This window comes from Oryctolagus cuniculus, chromosome 15 (assembly GCF_964237555.1).
Source record: "Oryctolagus cuniculus chromosome 15, mOryCun1.1, whole genome shotgun sequence".
In the NCBI taxonomy this organism is placed as follows: domain Eukaryota; kingdom Metazoa; phylum Chordata; class Mammalia; order Lagomorpha; family Leporidae; genus Oryctolagus; species Oryctolagus cuniculus.
In genome coordinates this window covers 29,620,750-29,641,205 of record NC_091446.1, presented here as the reverse complement: position 1 = coordinate 29,641,205, position 20,456 = coordinate 29,620,750, and the positions used below count along the sequence as shown (strand labels likewise).

Here is a 20,456-nt window from a genome sequence, read left to right as displayed (position 1 = left end):
TGCTTTTACCAGGCCATTAGCAGGGAGCTAGATTGGAAGTGGAACAGCCAGGACATGAACCGGTCCCCATCTGAGATGCTGGTGTTGAAGGCGGCAGCTTTACCTGCTACGCCCCAATGCCGGCCCCATGGAGCTTCTTTAAACTGGAAGAGTTTTGCCTTTCTCTTTTCTACATGAGGGTTGTTGAAGTACTAAAGAAAAACAAAACAAAACAAAACCCTTTCCACCTTGTAGAAAGAAGAGAGTTCAGAAGTTTGTTTGCTCCAGAGCTGGCAAACCTCCCCTTGGTTCTTTTCATGTCTTCTTGCTGTGGTGCCCCAGGAAGTGACTTGTTCTCCCCGTTCCCTGGGGGAGAGGATGTTTCAGACACAAATGCCTCTCCCTGGCAGTGCTTCTGCTGCTCTCTTTTTACCCTAGGAAATCTGTCTTGACTCTGTGGAATTTTTCCCAGGCCAAGATGCCAGCAGGTGTTAGTGTCTGATCTAATGGCAGAAGACTGGATTTCCTGTGCCCCGTTCAACCTGAAGTTACCCCTAGGAAGGGCAGGGCAGATTGCTGGGTCTGAGTCAACCCTTGTAGTTTCTACTGCTTTTTTGTTCTTAAAGACACAGGACATACATAGGGTGACACCAGTCATGGAGACAGGTCCAAGGAGAATTTGAACCACAGCCACAAATTCACAGACACAGCACAATCAGTTTCACTTCAATTTTATTATGAACAAACACAATCTCAGATAAGTACAACTAGCTTCAGACTTGATATTAATAGAAATTATTCCAAAATTACTCTTAGGTCACAAATAATTCCTGTCCCACATAAAGAGGGATAAAAATCCCACCCAAGCAAGGGAAAGTTTTTCTGTACTTATTTGTATGGCGATGAGGATGCATTCTCACATTTCCTTTGACTAGTTATCCACCACTTAGCCAAGGGATTCATTTACTCTCCAGAGAGCCAGGAAGACTCATGAGAGCCTCTGGAACACGTGGACATAGCAAGTTCAAAGTGGACAGACCCACTGTAGAAATATTCAGCATGGGAATTCCTCTGCTGAAGGGTCCCCAGACACTGGATGAGAAGCATTACTTGTGCCTCAAAACTGCCTTTTGAGGTAGGTCAGTATTATTAACCATATTTTAACGAAAGGAAAACTGAGGCACAAAATAGTTAAGTCACTTCTCCAATACTGTGGTTTGAGTGTGTCTCCCAGAATTCACTCGTTGGAAACTGTATGACCATAGCAACAATGCTGAAAGGTGGGATTGTTAAGAAGTCATTAGCTCAGGAGGGCTGTGCTAAGTCCTCAATACTGGAGGAGGAGGAGGCATGTTCACTCTCACAGCGTGGGTTCTGATAAAAGAGAAGGTCACAGAGCAAGCCAGTGGCACAGGGGTAGAAGAGGACCTGGCCTTGAACCACCAGTAAAACATTACCAGTTCACTTTCTTCTTTACACACTAACCCATTTGAGCTCTATTAACAGAGAATTCACTCAAAATACCAGCAAACCAAAGAAAAAAACTTTCCATTTTAACTGCAACAACCATCTTTTAACCTAAAAAAAAATTAGAAAAGAATACATTCAAAGTATACTTCCACCCTCCATCAAATATGGACACTTAATAAAAACAACCCTAAAGAAAGTTTCCAAAATGACTCCCAGATGGAACCCTGCAAATCACTGCACGGATCCAGCCAGGCCCCTTTCTCTACCTGCCACTTCTGCAGGCTCGCAGGTGCTGAGGGACTGCAAAGAGGGAGTAGGGCAGGCTCTTAGGGAATTTGAATTAGAAAAGATGTAAGGCACCCAAATAAACTGTAAGCACATCCACAAAGTGAGGACAGGTCAAAATTTACACTCTCGATCCCATCTGAGATTCCAATTAGTCTGTCTCTTGAATTGAGCTATAGAATCTTGAAATACGGTTACTTATGCAGCAGACACACACTGACCTGCACATCAGCTTTGCACCAGGACCCTCAGCTTTGGGTCTCCACCCAGCCTTGTGTGGGGTCAGACCCACAGAACATCTTAGAAAAGAAGAGAATGTTGTTCCTCTTCTCTGTATATTATAAAGCAGCCATCTGATGACTTGTAGAACTAGACTACCTGACAGACATTTCCAAGGGGTAGGCACACAGGTCAGCAGAGGTAACTGACAGTGATCTTCCACTGGATTCTCTTCTACTGAGATGTACACCTCAAAAGACCAGGTTACCTTTGGTGCAGGCTGATCCTCGTAGCCACTATTAAATTACAGAAAAACACATTCCCCCTCCCCACCCTGGAGCTCAACAGTGGACAGTGTGTGGCACTGCACACTTCCAATCGTAATAGAGCAAAGCCAGGCTTCTGCACTGATGACTGAGGGACAGGGACGCAAGCCCAAGGATTTGAAAACACTGAGGATCTGTGTTTTCTGCCCTAGGCTTGGTGGTAGGGAATGCTGGTTATTTGCTGCACAGGAAGTCTATTCAACAAAGGTCATGGCATCTCTGCTCCCACATTTCAGCCAAAGCTTTGCAGCATAGCCTGCTCCAGATTCAGGACCTGTTACAAAGTGAGGCACTCAGGAACTTGGCCTTGCTTCTTGTGCTTCCCACTGAGGATGAGGTATCCTCCTCCTACAAGCATTACTGTGGCATCCAGGAGCACTGATCAGGTGGGGCCACCTGACTGAGCAAGCAGAGGGCACTCAGCATGCTCTCTGCTCTGGCCCAGATGCAGGAGGTGGACAACAGACCCCCTTGGCTCTAGGGCGGGCTCAGTGGCACAAAGGAAGCATTTGTATCATGAGAAAGAGCCTCTTGGAACCAAGAATGGTTCTGGGAGGGTTTGCCAGCCATGTATGGAGCTATCCGTGTGGCCAAGGGCATAGGAAAGTGGATCAGCTGTCCTTGCTGAAGAGAAACAGTTGTCTGGGGTCCTGGAGCATGGTGTCTGCAGGAAGAGCTGCCTGGACAGCAGTTGTCACTGCCTCTGAACACACACAAGGAGGCTGCCTGGCCGGAGATAGAGATGACGTCAGGGAGGAGACAGAACCAGTAGGAGAAAAGGGACAGGGCAGAGCCAGGAATGAAGAATCAGGCAGGTTAATATATCCCTCCCTCTCGCCTCCCTCCCAGGTAATCCTATACTTTAAGCTAAATGTTAACAGAGCATAGAATAAGTCAAAAGATATAACACAGTGAAGAGAAGCCTCCTGGTTATTACTCATTTCAATGAGAAGTTGGTACTAATGAATAGACCTAACATTGAACTTGTTTCATTAGGACACCTGGTAACTTCCTCAGTAACTTTCTGATCTCCTAGCAATGTGGTCTCACAGCTTGTCCTTTGAAAGTTATCCCTTGGGAACTGTCTGTAGACCATGCCAGGCAGTGTGGCAGGTAGGGAGGCAAACATGACCCACCTACTTTCTCCTCTACTTCAGGGTTCTTTCAATATCCCTTGTTCAGAGGGAACTATCCTAGTGGAAATATTCTCATACACCAAATAAAGAATCTACATCTCTATATTTTAATGCTTGATTCAATTCACTTCATAAAATCCTCCACTTTGAGATGTTTGGAAATGCCACAGCCACCTTATTACTATGGGAGGAGCAACCAATATCCTGAAGGTAGCAGAGCAGAAAACCAAAATCATTCTGATGAGCAGCTCAGGGAATCCTCTGAACTCTATGAGGTATGATATTCACCAATTCTAGACACACCAAACCTCAAGACCTCTTGTTCCATGAAATAAAAAAATCTCCTTGTTGTTAAAAAATTCTTTCCCCAGCTGTGAGCACTTTTACTACGCACTAAATGCTGCTGCCTTAACCTCTGCCCAAAGTCTGCTGAGGCACTGAGATTTGCTTGTTTGTGCTACCAATGCCGGGCTCCAGGCCACTTGTACTCACAGGAGAAAAAAAAAGAAGTGTATTGTGAGGAGGGGCTCGAAGTCCTGGCTAGGTAGACAGCTGTGTGTCTCATCACAGCAAGACCTTCTTCTCTGCTCATCTCCCACCGCGACTCCACCCTCACTTATCAGTCATGCCACGGCAGCTAACCTCCCCGCTGATAGTTTACTTTCTATAGAAGCTGTGTGCCCACTAAAGTTATTTGTCCGTTTCATCTAGCAAAGCATGTTTGATTAGAGTGAACATGGGAGTTCCCAAGAGTTTCCTGGTATCTCTACCTTGAGCCACCTATGCTGAAACTGAAGAACTCAAGGAAAGAAGATTATCTTGGATAAGACTATTAGTTTGACTCTTGAAAAGTTGTGTAGGCTTTGGAAGATGGACACTGAGCAAAGACTGAAAAGCTGTTTTCTAGGAGGCAATGAGGGAGAGGAGAAAAGAAGGTGATAGTAATAAAGGAAAGAAAAGCACAATGAAAATAGGAGAGGAGAGAAAATGAGGACATCAGCTTAGCATTAAAATGGAGCAGTTGTCTTTCAATACTTTTGCGTTTTTTAAAAGAATACTGTATTGGAATGGGTTAAGGTCAATATCTTTAGCATCCTGGGAGCATTATTCAGTAGTTAATAAACAGAACAGTGAACCTCTGCCTGGCTAGCTTTTGGAAAAGATGTTGAGGAACTCAGAACTCAGCCACTCTTGTAGCTTCCATCTCCAGTCCTTTTAATCCTGGCCAAGATGGCAGCCTTGGATATTTTCTTCCGGTCATAAGCCAGGCCCAGGACAGCCATGCAGTCGATGAAGAATGTGGTGAAGTTGATGTGCCAGCGATACTCACTGGCTGAGTAGTCGTAGGGAAAGGAGTGGTGGTAGTTGTGGAAGCCCTCACCTGCAACAAAAGCAAGGAGAAATGTCATGGAGCTTGGGTGGATTCCTGTCTTCCTAGCAGTGTTCCTGGAACCCAGCAGAAATATGCTGCTGTAGAATGGACACAGGGATGGATCTGGTCTCTTACTCTACAGCAAGTGGATCCCCCCCAAAGCACCTTAAGAAATGATAGATGAGGCCGTTGTCACCCCTACTTGGTTTCTCAGAGCATGTGTGAGTTGACTGTGGAGCAGGGACTACTGCTGAGAATGCAGTGTCGGTTGGCAACCTCCAGAGCTTCAGGAAGCATTGACTCAAGGCCTGAAAGGCTGTGTGTGTACGTGTGCTGGGGTGCAGAGGGGAGAGTCCAGAATGAGGAACTTGGGCTCTGCTGTTACAAGTGAGCAGAGGACCCGCCTTCCCCACAGCAGCGGCACCACCATAAGGGTGGGAGCTTCCAATGGAACAGGAGGCAGTGGCCAAACATAGAGGACAGGAGGCCCAGCCCAGGGTTGCGGTTTCCTCAGCCTCTGCTGGCGCAGAGTGGGCCGCTCTGCCTTCTCATTCTTCCAGCTTTGACTGGGCTGGGGGTGGTGCTGATAAGATAGACATTCTCTTTGGAAAGAAGAAACAAATTGCTGAAATATTCCCTCTGACCTCCGAGATGCTGAGAATTCTCGGGACAAGAGTTTCACATGGACAGACAGAGAAAAAGAAACTCTGGACTGAGGACAATTCCTGTAGTAGGTAAAGCTGTGGAGTCTCTGCAGAGAGAGGTTGGTGACTCCTGCCAGGTCCCCTCTTTCTGAGCTGCGTCCAACAAGGGCACCCTGACCCTTGTCAGGCCAGGGTAAAGGGAAGCCAACAGAGCGGCTGTTGGGCCTTGTGCAGATAAACACACTGCAGATAGAGAGGGAATGACATCGAGCCAGCAAGACAGCATGTCCAGCAAAGGCAGTGACCCCATCCAGGGCATCTCAAGGTGTGTGCTTCCTGTGTGATGCTGCTCACCTCCAGTGGGAGCTGGGGAGAGGGTGGGCAAGCCCAAGGCTAAGGGTGCTGATGGAGGACTGCCGAGCCCCTGAAATGAGTTTGCAGCAAGGCTCTCAGTGAGCACTCACCTGGTCCACACATACCACTCTTTTTTTTTTTTTTTTTTTTTTTTTTTGACAAGCAGCATGTACAGTGAAGGAGAGAGAGAGACAGAGAAAGGTCTTCCTTTTTCTGTTGGTTCACCCTCCAATGGCCGCTGCGGCCAGCGCATTGCACTGATCTGAAGGCAGGAGCCAGGTGCTTCTCCTGGTCTCCCATGCGGGTGCAGGGCCCAAGGACTTGGGCCATCCTCCACTGCATTCCCGGACCATAGCAGAGAGCTGGCCTGGAAGAGGGGCAACTGGGACAGAATCCAGCGCCCTGACTGGGACTAGAACCCGGTGTGCCAGTGCCGCAGGTGGAGGATTAACTTAGTGAGCCTCGGCGACGGCCCACATACCACTCGTAACACGGAGTGAGACACAGATGCAGAGAGAGAACAGAGGAGGATCCATGGGTGAAGGTAAGGATCAGGGCAGCAAGAGACAGCCCAAGGGAGGCTCAGGGAGAAGGCCAGCTGTGGTAGATAGGTTGACTGAAGCAGGTATGTCCGGAAGCAAAATGATTACAAAGGGAAAAAAGCTTCATGGTAAGTTATTGGGAGGAAAGCAGCAGGTGCAGACAAGGAAAGCTCACAAAGAAACCTGGAACTGACAGTCACAAGCAAGTGACTTCATTATAGATACATCTGTAATATAGGACACATCGAAGCCAAAGAAATTCTGTTTCTGTGAAAGCTTCAGATTTATACAACCCATGTGATTTATCTTAAACAGGAATTTAGTACCAATACGCCCGATGGAAGAAGGTAACTGAAAGGAAGGCCAAAATTTCTGAATGTCAAAAAGTGATAGGAAAAGATAATTTTATAAAGATAATAAATATCACTAGTGTGAGATAATAAAAGAAGACTTTAAAAGAGCAAGAAAAACAGAAAGGCAGCATTGTGTATGAATACATGAGCAGTGTACTTCTGTAAGCATTACTGGATGACTAACGCCAATGACGCCTGCAAAGTAATAGACCTCTGGTTCTGCTTACTGAACACTAATTTGAAGCCTCAGTAAAAATGTGTATTTTCTTCTAAAGCTGGAAAGGAAGTAAGTGGGGACAGATGGCAGGACTCTGTCTTCTGTGATGTTGGGACTGGAATGATAGAAATGAACTCCAGAAGAGTCCACATCAGATCAGTGTTCAGGGAGTTGTGATCAAACTAACAGCTCTAGGGGCATTCCCTAAGTTTCTTTTGGGAAGTGAAGTTCCAAGCTGAGAATAGAAGTGGAAGAAAAACATAAAGGACAAGAAGGGGACATGCTGCAGGGTAGTAGGAAAGGGCCAGCTACAGCTGCTCTGATGCCCTTCATATTGGAATCACCAAACAATAAGGCATGACCCATACACAAAAGCATGGAACATCTAAATACTAAATTGTCATTATTTACTCGACACTCTGTTGCATGTTCTCATAGAAGATCCCTGTCTCTCTGGCCGCTCTGATGATCCAGTTGTTCCATTTATACAAAACTCCTAGTACAGCAAGTACAGGAAAACAGAGGAAGCTCCCTACATTTAGCTTCCGGAGGTTATTAGGAGGCCTGGAATCAAAGGCAGTGTTATTTTTTACCCTTTCCCTTTCTCTTAAGACTTTTTTTTTTTTTTTTTTTTTTTTGACAGGCAGAGTGGACAGTGAGAGAGAGAGAGACAGAGAGAAAGGCCTTCCTTTTGCCGTTGGTTCACCCTCCAATGGCCACCGCAGCTGGCGTGCTGCAGCTGGCGCACCGCGCTGATCCAAAGGCAGGAGCCAGGTGCTTCTCCTAGTCTCCCATTGGGTACAGGGCCCAAGCACTTGGGCCATCCTCCACTGCACTCCTGGGCCATAGCAGAGGGCTGGCCTGGAAGAGGGGCAACCGGGACAGAATCCGGCACCCCGACTGGGACTAGAACCCGGTGTGCCGGCGCCGCAAGCCGGAGAATTAGCCTAGTGAGCTGCAGCGCCGGCTTCCCTTAAGACTTACTGCTTGATGTTCATAAGGGTTTTTCAGTTTTATACGTAGTTTTACTATAAAGCTACTAGTTTTATAATAGAAAAACAGATACAAAGTGGCTATACAACCAAGCTAACCTGGTTATGCTGATTCCTAGCCTAATACCACAACCAGCAGATCATTAGATGCGGTGTTTTTTTTTTTGTTTTTGTTTTTGTTTGTTTTTTTTTTTTTTTTGACAGGCAGAGTGGACAGTGAGAGAGAGAGACAGAGAGAGAGGTCTTCCTTTGCCATTGGTTCACCCTCCAATGGCCTCCACGGCCAGCGCACTGCTGCCGGCGCATCGCACTGATCCGAAGCCAGGAGCCAGGTGCTTCTCCTGGTCTCCCATGCGGGTGCAGGGCCCAAGGACTTGGGCCATCCTCCACTGCATTCCCGGGCCACAGCAGAGAGCTGGCCTGGAAGAGGGGCAACCGGGACAGAATCCGGCACCCCGACCAGGACTAGAACCCGGTGTGCCGGCGCCACAAGGTGGAGGATTAGCCTATTGAGCTGCGGCGCTGGCCTAGATGTAGTCTTGCTATGCATGCTGACTTACCCACAGCTCCCAGAGAAACCAGTACATTCTCTCGAGAGTTAATGTTCTTGTCATATGGGCGATATCCATACATGTGGGCAGCACTGTTCACCAACCAGGTGGCATTGAGCACTACAGCATAACGCAGGAAGGTGGCCACGTACAAGCTGTGTTGAAAAGTTTCACCCCAGAAATACCAGGGCACGAGCGTGGGCAGGATGAAGCACATCAGCAGGACGGCGGGTTTGTAGTACCTGCGTGGGGAGATCACAGGCTGAGCCGGGGCACAGGGGATCCAGACCTGCCCCTGCTGTCCATGCTCCCTGGGCTGGGCCACCTCTTCTCCCTTGCTGTGAGACGGGGTGGGCATCTGTTGGGCATGCCGTGATAGGCCCTCACTCTGTGGATGGGGAGGGAGATGAGGAGGGTACAGGACTTCTCTGAGGTCACTGGGAACCAGCACGGCACAGATTGGAATGCCTGCCTCCTGGCTCCAGTCCACAGCCTCTTTCCACTGCGCACAAGGCCCTGGTGCTAAGTTCATAGCTGAGGTCCAAACCCCAATTCTGGATCAGAGTTCTCCAGCCTGGGCCCATGCCCATCTGCCTTTGGGCTCCTTGCTCTTGCCCATCGAGCTCTTTGGCACACGTCCATGTTTGGTGTTGTGCCTCCATCTCCTGTGACTGCCCTCTAATTCTCTGCTCTTCTTTGCCCCCAGAGAGGCACTGAGTGGCCCTGATCACCTGTGTGTCTGTCTGAATGCCTGTCCCACTCTCCCTTCTCCCTGGGGACCTGGCCACTGCCACTCGGTGGAGTGATTCCCTGCCTCCTTCAGCAGTCACATCCTCGCTGCATCACGCCCTTCCCAGTCCTGCCCCTGCTTCCCCAGCGTGGATCCCCTGACCCCCTAACTGCTGTCCCTGCCTCTCCTCTCTGGTCCTTGGTTTCTGGCCCCTGTCCTGAGAGTGGCCCTTCTTCCTCTTCTTCTTTTTAAAAAATTTACTTATTTATTTGAAAGGCAGAGTTTCAGAGAGAGAAGGAGAGACAGCGAGAACTCTTCTGTCTCCTGGGTCACTCCCCAAATGAACACAATGACCAGGGCTATGCTAGGCTGCAGCCAGGAGCCTGGAACTCCACCTAGGTTTCCCATGTAGGTGGCAGGGGCCCAAGCACTTGGGCCAGCTTCCACTGCTTTCCCAAGTGCATTAGCAGGGAGCTGTATTGGAAAAGGAGCAGATGGGACTTGGACTGGCATCATGTTGGAAGCGTGTGTTGCGGGCAGCAGGCCCACTGTGCCACAATGCAGTCCTGTGAGAGCAGTCCTTCTGAAGCATAGCTCTGACTGCTATTGTGTTCAAACCAATTAGTGCTTTCCTGTTGCACCCTGAATCAGGTCTGCCTTTAGGACTTGAGAAGAATGACACAGTCTCTCTCCAGTCTGGTTTTGTCATACCCTGTCCTCCAAACAGAAGCATTTGTGGTTGGAACATGCTTGATGCTTTAGCTCATTCTGCTCTGTTTGCACTGTCCCTGCCCACACCTACTTGTGAACATTGCTGTCCCTAGGTAGATTCCAGTGCTACTTTGTAAACTCTTCCATGTAGTTTCCAGCAAGTGATCTCACTCTCTTCTGTACCTCTCATGGTACAGAAAATATTCTGCCTTGCACCATGGCTATTTGAGTTCTTGGCTTATTGTTCTACTCCCCAAAAAGCTACAGACACCTTAGGTAAGAATTTTGTTTTTTAACTTTACATTACATTTGCATTGTAGTTTTTATGTTACATTTTTGTGTCCTGGGTCAACAATCACTTGTTGCATTTAAGTGGTTTAATTAAGACAGCTCAGAGAAGAAGAAACAGAGCAACAGTCTATGGCTGTGGGCTTGTGGGGTGTTCACATTTGAAGTTTAGGGGCAGGCATTACATGAGGTGAAACCACTGCTTGGGATGCCCACATCCATGTCAGAATGTCCACTCAAGACCTGGCTGCATTGCTTCTGATGGCTCCCTGCTAATCCACCTGGGAAGCAGTGTATGATGGCTTGAATGCTTGGCTTCCTGCCAGCCATGTGGGAGATCCAAATAGGAGTTCCTGGCTCCTGACTTTTTGGCCCAGCCCAATCCCAGTCTCAGCTGTTGCACCCATTTAGGGAGTGAATCAGGGGATATAAGATGTCTCTCCTTTGCTGACTCACCCTCTTTCAGTTTACATTTCAAATAAAGAAATCTTTTAAAAAGTAAAAATAAAACGCAACCCTACAAACTCTTTACAACTCAATCTTTTTTAAAAAAATAAGTTTGGAGTTTTAAATGATGGTTTTGAACTTGCAAACAGTAAATTAAAATGAACTTGCAAGTCCTTGGAGAAAAACTGGGGTCCCCACACTCCAGGGGCCAGGAGCACATCCCCAGCTCCATTGCCCCTCACTCACCGCCTCTGGAACATCACTAGTTTCTCGGCTTTGAGGTCTGACAAGTCCAGCAGAGCGCCCTTCTGCTTGACTGCAGGGTGTTTGCGCACAAGCAGCCAGCCCACGTGCGAGAAGAAAAAGCCACGGCGGGAATTGTGAGGATCCGCATTGGTTTCTGAGAACTTGTGGTGGGCACGGTGGTCTCGGGCCCATTCAAACACATCGTTCTGGAGGGACAGAGAAAGGGATGCAGCCTGAGCGGACGTCCTCTCAGGAGAACTCTCTGCAGAGGTGTCTTCCAGGCGCAGCTCACAACACCCAGGAGTCTGGGCCCCTGAGGAGTCCTGGCACCGCCTCCCCTCTGCCCCACCCCTGCCACTGAGGGAAGGGGAAGGGCCACTCATGCTCCCAGGACCACGTGGCTGTGCCTGTGCCCCCTGCAGGTGACCTGGTGGGTAGAATCGAGGTGAAGCACGCAGAGCCCAGATGGTTTCACTAGGAATGAACACTGCACTTCCGCAAGCAGGGAAGGTTGGAAGAGGTCCTCAGGGACCGCCTGATCCCTGGGCATGGACCAATCTCCCTATTCCTTCCCTTTTCTAAGAAACAAAACAAAACCAAAAACCAGAAGCCTTCAAGGTATATCTCACTTTCACAGGGATAATTATGCAAATATTACCTACCTGAGATACTGCCTTTGATGAAAGGGACTTCCTTTATAGCTCTTCCAAGATAAACATCACAAGAGAGACTATTGTGGGTCCAGTGGCTACAGCTATCAAAGAGTTCTGTTTTTTCTAGTCCCTTCATTCTTTGTGTTATAAATCTCATGCTTCTACAATCCTCAGTATTTTAGTTACCTAGCATGCACTCAAGGATAAGATCATAATGAAGTTCTGTGTAACCTATCAGTGACTGATTCTGCTCATCTGTAACATGGAAATAATAGTTCCTACCTCCTAAGATTATTGTAAGGATCAATGAGTTAATTAGTGGTAAGTGCTCTGTATAGTGACAGATACATATGCAGTTTTATAAAAGTATTTGCTCTTATTATCTGAAAACCATAGAGTAAATGATTCTGAAATACCAATGTCCTTTTTAAGGTGGTGGTGGCCTGGTGGCATTCTGAAATATTCATGTTACAGAATGAATTTATTTTCCCATGTCTGCCCAGAAAATCAGGTTCAATTACTGGCTCATGTGCCCTGGCCCCCTATCATAAAGACCAAAACAACCTGACTGTATGATAATGCAAGGACTTCAGGATCAAAACCAATCCTGCACATCAAGAGTGTGTCCTGCTAATCCCTGTTGCCCTTCCCAGCGACCCAGAGCAGTCTGCATGCTTTGTGGACTTCAGGACTGAGCCTGCACGTGTGACACAGGGGAGAGCAAAGTGCCAGGGCTGTCGGTGCAGCTCCTCTCCAGGTGCCCACCCCTCCATTCTGCTCCCAGGCCATCGAGAGGGTGGAGAAGCAAGGGCTGAGCAGCGCCAGCTTCTTACCTGGAAGGCCATGGTGTTGGCAATGATGAGGAAGAAGCGCAGGGGCAGCCGAGCTTTGTAAGACCGGTGGCTCCACAGGCGATGTGCTCCTGCTGTGATGCCCAGGGCACTGACGAAATAATAGAATATCCCTGCCAGGAAAGACAGTGGGCATCAGCGAGCGATGCCAGTCCTGCCTGGGAGACAAGGACGCTGTTCTGTTGCTAGAGTCTGTGTCTTCTCTAAGCTTCAGGTGAGCGTCTGCTTTAACCTGAACCCTAGGGATACCTTGGTCTCTGAAACAGCTGAGATTGTTACCACTTGGAAATACTATCATCACCTCCCATCTGTTAACACAGGAGTGCAGACAAGCTAAGGAGTCCCAGGAACTGACAACTTGTCATGGTCAGTCTATACGTGCATCACTCCAGGTCCCGTCGACTGTGAACTTCAGCTAATGTGTGTGGTGTTCAAGCCACAAAGTGCTCCTGCACATTTTAGCAGTTGTAAGAAACAGTATCTGGGCACTGACCAATGAGAGGATCTCTGAGTGGTACAAGACACGCTAAATACTCAGAACTGTGGGCATTTACTAAGTGGTGTAAAATCATTTCAGCTTCAGCCTGTAATGTGGCCACATCAGAAAATACCAGCCCTATTCTAAAGTCATGTTTGCCCAGTATCTTAAGCTTTCCCCAGAAGTACAATATTCTCAAATTTCTGTCATATTCTGTGTGGGATGGTGGTGCAGATATCTTGGCAAGTGAAGTCAAAGCTCAGAGAAGTTAAGTACTTTTCTAGTTCATGTGGCTAAAACTATGGAGGCATGGTATGAAGCTCTACACACTCTCTCTTTTTTTAATTTATTTGACTGATAGACAGTGTGAGAGAGAGAGAGACAGAGAGAAAGGTCTTCCTTCCGTTGGTTCACCCCCCAAATGGCTGCTATAGCTGGAAGTATGCTGATCCAAAGCCAGGAGCCAGGTGCTTCCTCCTGGTCTCCCATGCGGGTGCAGGGGCCCAAGCACTTGGGCCATCCTCCACTGCCCTCCTAGGCCACAGCAGAGAGCTGGACTGGAAGAGGAGCAACCAAGATTAGAACCCGGCGCCCATATGGGATGCCGGTGCTGCAGGCGGAGGATTAGCCAAATGAGCCATGGCGCCGGCCAACTCTACACACTCTCAACAAGTAGTTCGTGTCCAGCTGTCCCATCCACCACTACAGGATATGCACACATTTCCTGTGACTCCCCTTTATCATGTCCCTCTGTCATCCCAGACTCCCACTGAGCAATGTGAATTTCACATGATAATGGGAGATGCTCCAAGCTCTAAGCAGAGCACTCCAACATTATCTAGCCTTACCTTCCTCAAGGCCTAGACACTGAGGAGGTGTCAGACATAATTTTTAACTGAGAAGTGGGCTGCTGGGTGTACCCATCTGTTCAGCAACTCTAGGAGGAAGAGATGGAATCTCGGTGGAAACTGTTAACTATGTTTCAGACCTAGGGAACAGCCAGAAACAGTGAATCCTCAGTGTAATGAACTGGTTACAGCTGGAGCACACTTGCAACACACTGTAACTGTCTGGTGTTCCTCTGAAGCCACAAACTGAGAGGACTCCAGGGGCCTCACTGGCCTCAAGCCATGTGGTGATGGCTATCTCCTTCCCAGGTACAGAAACTGACCACACCTGTCTCTGGAAAAACCACACTGGAACCAGAACCTCCAGACACCATTGAAGAAGAAAATGGCTTTGAGCATGAAAGCAGACAGATTCAGTTAGGAGCCAAGGAAACTTCTTAGGTTGCTTCATACTGCAGATGACCCTGGAAAATTGACTGAGAAAGCATCTAAGGTCCCATGTTAGCAAGGAATTGGGAAAAGAGCCCAGGGACTCTGGTGTGTTTTCTGTCAACACCTATAAGTCTATTAAAGAGAATGGCATAAGACAGTTGGAAATTCATTCCCTCTCTGTTCCTCAGGGAGGCTTATTAATGACCACGTTGAAGGTTGTGCAACATCTCATAGCTTTTGGTCCAAGGAGCAAGACTTGAGAAGTTTTCCCTTGGATCCTTACTGTTTCCCAGTATATTTCATCAGCCCTATCCTAAGGGCTCATTGGAGACTCCAAAATGAAAGAGATGGAAGACTCTCAAACCTGCTCACTCTTGAGAAGTGCTGTGATGACACCTTGTAACCTAAGAAACACATTCCTCTCAGCTGTACAAAACTGCCTTTGCCTCTAGCTAGCACTGGGAAATACTGTGGTCCTGAGAAGATCATTGCTGTTCACCACAGCACCTGGAGGACTGGCCAAGACAGAGGTCTAGGCACTTGATCTTACCACCACCAACAGACCTGAGTGGTCCTGTGTGAAACTGCTGACATCTGCTTGCCCTTCCACATAGCTACCCACAGGATGAGCTGCCAAAAAGTACCCTCACCCGAGAATGCCCTGGAAAACTTAAAGTTGTGTGTCTGGCTTAGTGCCCCTCAGAGAGCAACAAGGAAGGCCTGGGCCTGAAGCGCTCCCTGCTCTTACTTCTTGCTTCAGGCTTGAGGGTGGAGGGTCAGAGCAGACTCTGTCTACAAAGCATATGTGCCCCTCCAGCCCACATAGGGGCATCCCTAAAAGAGCAGAGCAAAGGGCAAGTCAAGGACAGACTGGCAGCTACCTCAAAATCTGGGTGGCCTCCAATCAGCCTGGCCCAGCCTCGCTGTCTGGCAAGGGGCCAGAGGAGGGAGCAGGGAGGACTAGCGGAAGACCATGTGGGGTCTCGGGCACTTCAGAGCATCAGGGCAAGGCAGCCTTGATGGGGACTAGAGCATGAAACATGTTCCTCATTTCAGTCTGAATACTTTGTTGACTGGCACATATGGTGCCCTGGAGACCAGCATGGAGCAGCAGAGCAACACATCCATGAACTGTGCCTTCTTCATCCTTCTCTGTAGCAAAAGAACCTGGTCTGGCCAATGGATGAGCCTGAAATAGTTCCCTGGGTAACAACCTTGCCTTGCCTCCTTTTTTAGTGAACTTTCTTCCTGAGCAGAGTCCCCTTGCTCTATTCCAAGCAAGCTCATTATACACCCTGCAAAACATCTGGTCTCTACCAGAACCCCATGCCTCCAAGGTAGGCGTATTGTCTTGTTTCTAGCAGGGCTGGGACAGGAGCCACACAAACAACTCAAACAGGAAGGTTCTCAGGGACAGCTGACTCTGGCAACAGGTCCACTCTTCAGTCACATGGCACATGGTCTCAGGGGACCCCTACAGAACTGACCCCCGTGCATCCCATCAGTCTTCCTGAACTTCATTCCCAGCCCAGTCAGGCTCTCAGCCAACTGCGGAGAACTGGTTGGGAAAACCCAGGGATCCTGCCTCACTTGAGAGCAGTGAGAAGCCTGGACGCAGGCTCAGGAGGGCAGGGACGCTGCTTACCCCAGAGCCAGGTGCGGAACTTGCAGGTGGGAACCAGGGTGATCCCGTACAGGGCTCCCACGTGCAGCAGAGCCATGAGGATGATGTTCCTCCAGACGAACTCCAGCTTGGGCCTGGGGCCCTCCTCGTCCTGGTAGCTGGGGTCGTAGATGTCATCTTTCATTTCAGGGCGGATGTCTTCTTCCGCCGGTAGGGGCATCTTCTCCAACTTGCCCTCTCCACTCTGCAGGAGCCTGGAGTGGGGTGTGGTGACGGTGGTGGTGGGGGTGTAGGAGCCAGAGACCTGGCCAGGAGGGGAAGAGGAAGAGGGTCAGAGCAGGAGACAGTGGAGGCAGCAGAGGCCACTTCACTCTAATCCAGCAGGGGAGGGGGAGAGGAGGAGGGAGAAGGGAAGGGAAGGGAGGGCAGGCTCAGACCCTGGCCCAGCACCCAGAGTGAGGGGAGGGTGGGCCCTGCACAGGAGAGGCACAGGTTCCCAGGAACTGTGCAGGGGGGTTGGGGTGAAACCTAGAGGTGAATTAGCTTAGGGGGTGTGTGAAGCTCTCTGGCACCCCTTTGAACACAAAGGAAAAGCCACACGTGTACATAAAGCTACTCATAAAGCTACTCGCAGAACCGAGTTTCCTCAAAAAATTGATGCGAGTGCACCTCGAGCCAGACGGCCAAGTTCTCTCGGGGGCTCCAGCAATGTCCCCTCACCATCGAGTCACCCTGAAGCCCCACCAGGGCCAGCGACCCCCGAGTTCAGGACGGATGCTGGGAAGCTCACCTCCTGCAGCAAGTGGGCCGGCATCTTGCCTCCCGGTTGCTGATCGCTGAGGAGACTGAGTCTCACGGAATTCAGGCTGCAGGGAGAGAAGACAGGTTGAGATGCGGAGCCCAATGCGCTGTGAAGCCTTCCCGGCCCCAGCACGCGCGTACGGGCCTGATCCCGCTGTGAGCTGCTCTCCCCGGGAAGGAGAATGGATGGAATAGCTGGTGGTAGGTGCCGGTAGATCCATACCGTTTTATCCTCGGCCGACAAAAGAGTGCTCAGAGCTGGTTGAAAAACAGGCAGTCTCGGATGGCGGAGAGGGCCGAAAAGGGGAGGCAGAAGAGCCAGGCAAGCAGCAACCGGAGACCAGGATTACTCGGTGGCTGGCGCCGGGATGCTGAAGACACCAGCTCCGCGCCACACCGCCCCTGCCGGGCCTCTGCCCCTGGGGAAATGCTAATGAGGCTTCAGTACACTCTGGCGCGTCATTGGCTGAAGGGTTTTGGTGCCACCTCAGCCGCCTTTGCCATTGGCTCCGCGCAATCTGCTGTTCCCCCAGCCGCCTGCGCCGCGCTCCCCCTCCCTGCGCTTTCTCTGCCACCGACCACTGGGCCTCAGCCTCCGAGGCACTCGGAGCCTTCGTTCTTGCCAGGCGGAAAGCACCAGGTGCTGGAATAGGAATGGCGCCAGCAGGCAGAGTGAATGGGTGGACCGTGGGCGGACTGCACAGGAAGTACCCAGGTAGCCGCCGTGGAGCTATCCACAGCTCACTCTGGCCCCAGGGGAAAAATGGCGTGGTCCCGCCCACCAGTGCTTGATGCGGACCACAGAGCTCTTAGAGCCCAGGACGCTCCTCCCTGACCTGTCTGTGCACAGCTGCAGCTCCAGCACCGTCACGCTTGGAAGGGGACTTGCACTACTGAGCACAGTAGTCAGGCGCATCCCCGAGCCACGCAACAACTGTGCGGGATGTGTTGGAATACATTCAGGTTGTCCGGAAAAAGTTGGGCTCCTCTTCCTGGAATAAGGCAGGATGCCATCATAGGTCCATCCAGCAGCAGGGAAAGTACTGAGTATAAAATGAGAGGAGCCTGCAGGTCTTGGGAGATTTTGTTGCATCCTCCAGTGACTCTGTGAGATGGGCTCTCCGTGAACCCACTGGAAAGAGAAGCTGTGGGCAGATCTCAGAACCTGCCCGTATTCACAGCAGCTAGGCAGTGGTGGAGCTGGGCTGAGCCCAGAAACGTGATGCTGGAGGCCCAGCTCTTCACCCTACTCAGGACCTTAGTGTGCAGGCGCCCTAGGAAATCTGACCCACGGACCTTATGCCTCATCTTGTCTGTGCCTGAGGGAGCCCCACCAGCAGAGCTGGGAACCAGGCAGGCCATGCATTCAGCCTGTCCCTTTCCATGCCCGGTGTCCCCCAAACTCTGCCCAGGAACCCCTCAGTGGGGAGAGGAGAAGGAAAGGAGTTCTGTGCCAAGGAGGGTTGGCTTCAAGGAGGGGAGGCCCCTGGGACTGCCAGGAGGAGGACAAGGCAGCTCCCCATGGGCCCTGGTCCTAGGGGGAGACCAACTCGCTGGCCAGGGAGCAGGCAGCCCCTGCAGCCCTGTGTGAGAGCAGTGCTCTCAGAGGGACAGCGGGTCTAGTCATGGCAGGGAGGAGCTCAGCGTGTGGACCAGGAGCCCTCCCTGGGCTGCTGCTCAGGGTCTCTGCAGTGGTGCATCTGTCACTGTGTCACCGACGGCGGGCCTTCCTCTTTGCCTCAGTCTGTTTCCTCTGCTAGCACAAACTGCCATGGGCACGTGGCTTTGCAACAGCAGCATACCTCTCACAGGTCTGGAGGCTGGCAAGTGCTGGGTCATAGCTCAGGGTGACCTGGGGTCTGGTGAAGGCCCCTTTCCTGCTGCATGGACGGCCGTCTTCGCTGAGCGTCCACGTGGGGAAGGCCCGAGATCTTTCTCAGGTCTTTTACTGGTGACGCACATGTCATTCTTGAGGACTCATCCATCATGGCTGACTTGCAGATACCGCTTGCTAAAGCACCAACTTGCAGATACATCCCAGGAGGCAGTGATTTCCAGTGAACGTGGGGTTGCGGGTACACATTCATACTGCGGCATTCATCAGGGAGGAGGGCTCAGGATTTCTTCTGGGGGTCTGCCTTCCACTGTGACTCAAGGTGGCCATACTGTGGATGCAGCGTCTCTCATCTGTAACTGCCCAGGCACACTCGCCTTGTGTGCTCCAGAACCACCTGAAACACCAGGGTTTCCCAGAATCTGCTCCTACTTTCTTAGACTCTGGTTGACACCTGTGCTGTTGTTCTTACTTGGTGCTGCTGGCATTAATTAGGCCAGATGCCCCTGAAAGAAAAGGGGAGGCCCACCTAGGAGGCAGTGTGGGGCAGGGGTATTGTCTTCCTCCCTAAAGACAGGCTGCTCCCTGCCAGAGTGCAGGAAAATCTGGATGAGGGAGAGGGAGTTTCCAGAGACGAGGGCAGCGCCCCTGTTGGTGTTGGGAACCAGGCAGAGTGGTGACTGGATCCTCCGTGCACATCCCACTGCAGTGGTTGTGTCACCAAATATTCAGACTCCTGGGAGATTGTGACTGCACACCTGCCGGGAATAATGTTAGGGGGAAGCATGGGCCTTGGTATCAAGCAGTATTAGGTCAGCAAGCAATTAGAACTTTTAAATAAGGACACAATCAATATTTGTGTACATTGGAATCGGTAATGACCCAGCACATAAATATTTTATCATAGTTGAGGGAAGTAAAAAGTATGCTTGAGAGATGGAGGTGGGAGCTACAGACTGTTCTTTATGGAAAGGGGCAAAGATTCCCTTGCCGTTTGTAAATTTCATTTTGCTTCTTCAACACTAGGGAGCAAGAAAAACAAGTCTCAGTGAGCCACCTTAAATAAACAGTATATAAAGAGTAAGATGTTTTTATTGCTGTTTGTATAAAATCCACACTTCTTATCGTGGCTCCAAGGCCCTCTAGGACCAGGCCCCTCCTTGCTTGTGTCCTTGTTTCATCTCTGGCTAGGCCTCCTGCTTGTTTGCTCTCCTCCCATGGTACTTGTAGAGTCTGGGTACATTCCTTTCCCTCTGCCTGGAGCACTGTGCTGCCCATCCCCCTTCTCCCACACACTGTCACTGAAGGGGCCCTGTTTCCTGCAGTTCTTCAGGAACTTTCCCAGGCTGGCTGCTGTTTGATGCATTCTGTCAGTGGTCCTGGTGTCATGACACTCATGTTCTCTTGGGATGCCCCATGGGGATAGGGACCCTGTCTGCCTGGCTTAGCACCATCTCTTTGGCAGTACATGGCTCAAGGTGGGTTTTAATAAGGTGGGGCTTAATTCTCTGCTGTGGACTGGGATAGCAGTGGAGGATTGCCCAAGTACTCGGGCCCCTGCACCCACGTGGGTGACCCAAAACAGGCTCCTGGCTCTTGCCTTTGGATCAGTGCAGCTCTGGCTGTTGCAGCCATTTGGGGAGTGAACCAGTGGATGGAAGACCTCTCTCTCTTTCTCTCTTTCTCTCTCTTTCTCTCTGCCTCTCAATGCTCTGTGTAACTCTGACTTTCAAATAAATAAATAAATCATTAAAAAAAAATAAGGGGGAGCTTAGCAAGGTGTTGCAAGCCTCATGAACAGGAGAAGTTTGAAGATCTCTCTCTTTCAAGCCTGCTGTTCTCCAGGCTATATATGTGCATGCAAATGCAGACTTACTGCAGGCTGCATCCCAGAGTGTGTGTTTGTGTTTACTTTCCCAGAGGAGCCACAGCCATGTGTGTTTTACAGCCTCTAGAGGGAGGGAGCTCAGAGGGGACAACTCAAAGGGAACCTTTCTTGCCAGTAAATGACACTGTCTAGGCACTGGCTATACAACTTCTAAACACAAGGCAGGAGCTGGCCAGGCTGTGCTA

The 20,456-nt window shown here is 50.2% G+C and overlaps 1 protein-coding gene across 1 annotated transcript; it reads right to left on the bottom strand.

The window, feature by feature from the left end:
• Nucleotides 1–694: 694 nt before the first annotated feature.
• Nucleotides 695–16,834, bottom strand: LOC100346561 (stearoyl-CoA desaturase). Its single transcript, XM_002718651.5, has 7 exons — nt 16,773–16,834; nt 16,539–16,614; nt 15,770–16,052; nt 12,349–12,479; nt 10,863–11,068; nt 8,450–8,682; nt 695–4,796 (listed from the first exon to the last, which is right to left on the bottom strand). Exons 2-7 carry the CDS (start codon nt 16,560–16,562, stop codon nt 4,597–4,599), a joined length of 1,077 nt encoding a protein of 358 aa, XP_002718697.1. The 5' UTR covers nt 16,563–16,614; nt 16,773–16,834; the 3' UTR covers nt 695–4,596.
• Between the last annotated feature and the right edge of the window lie 3,622 nt (nt 16,835–20,456).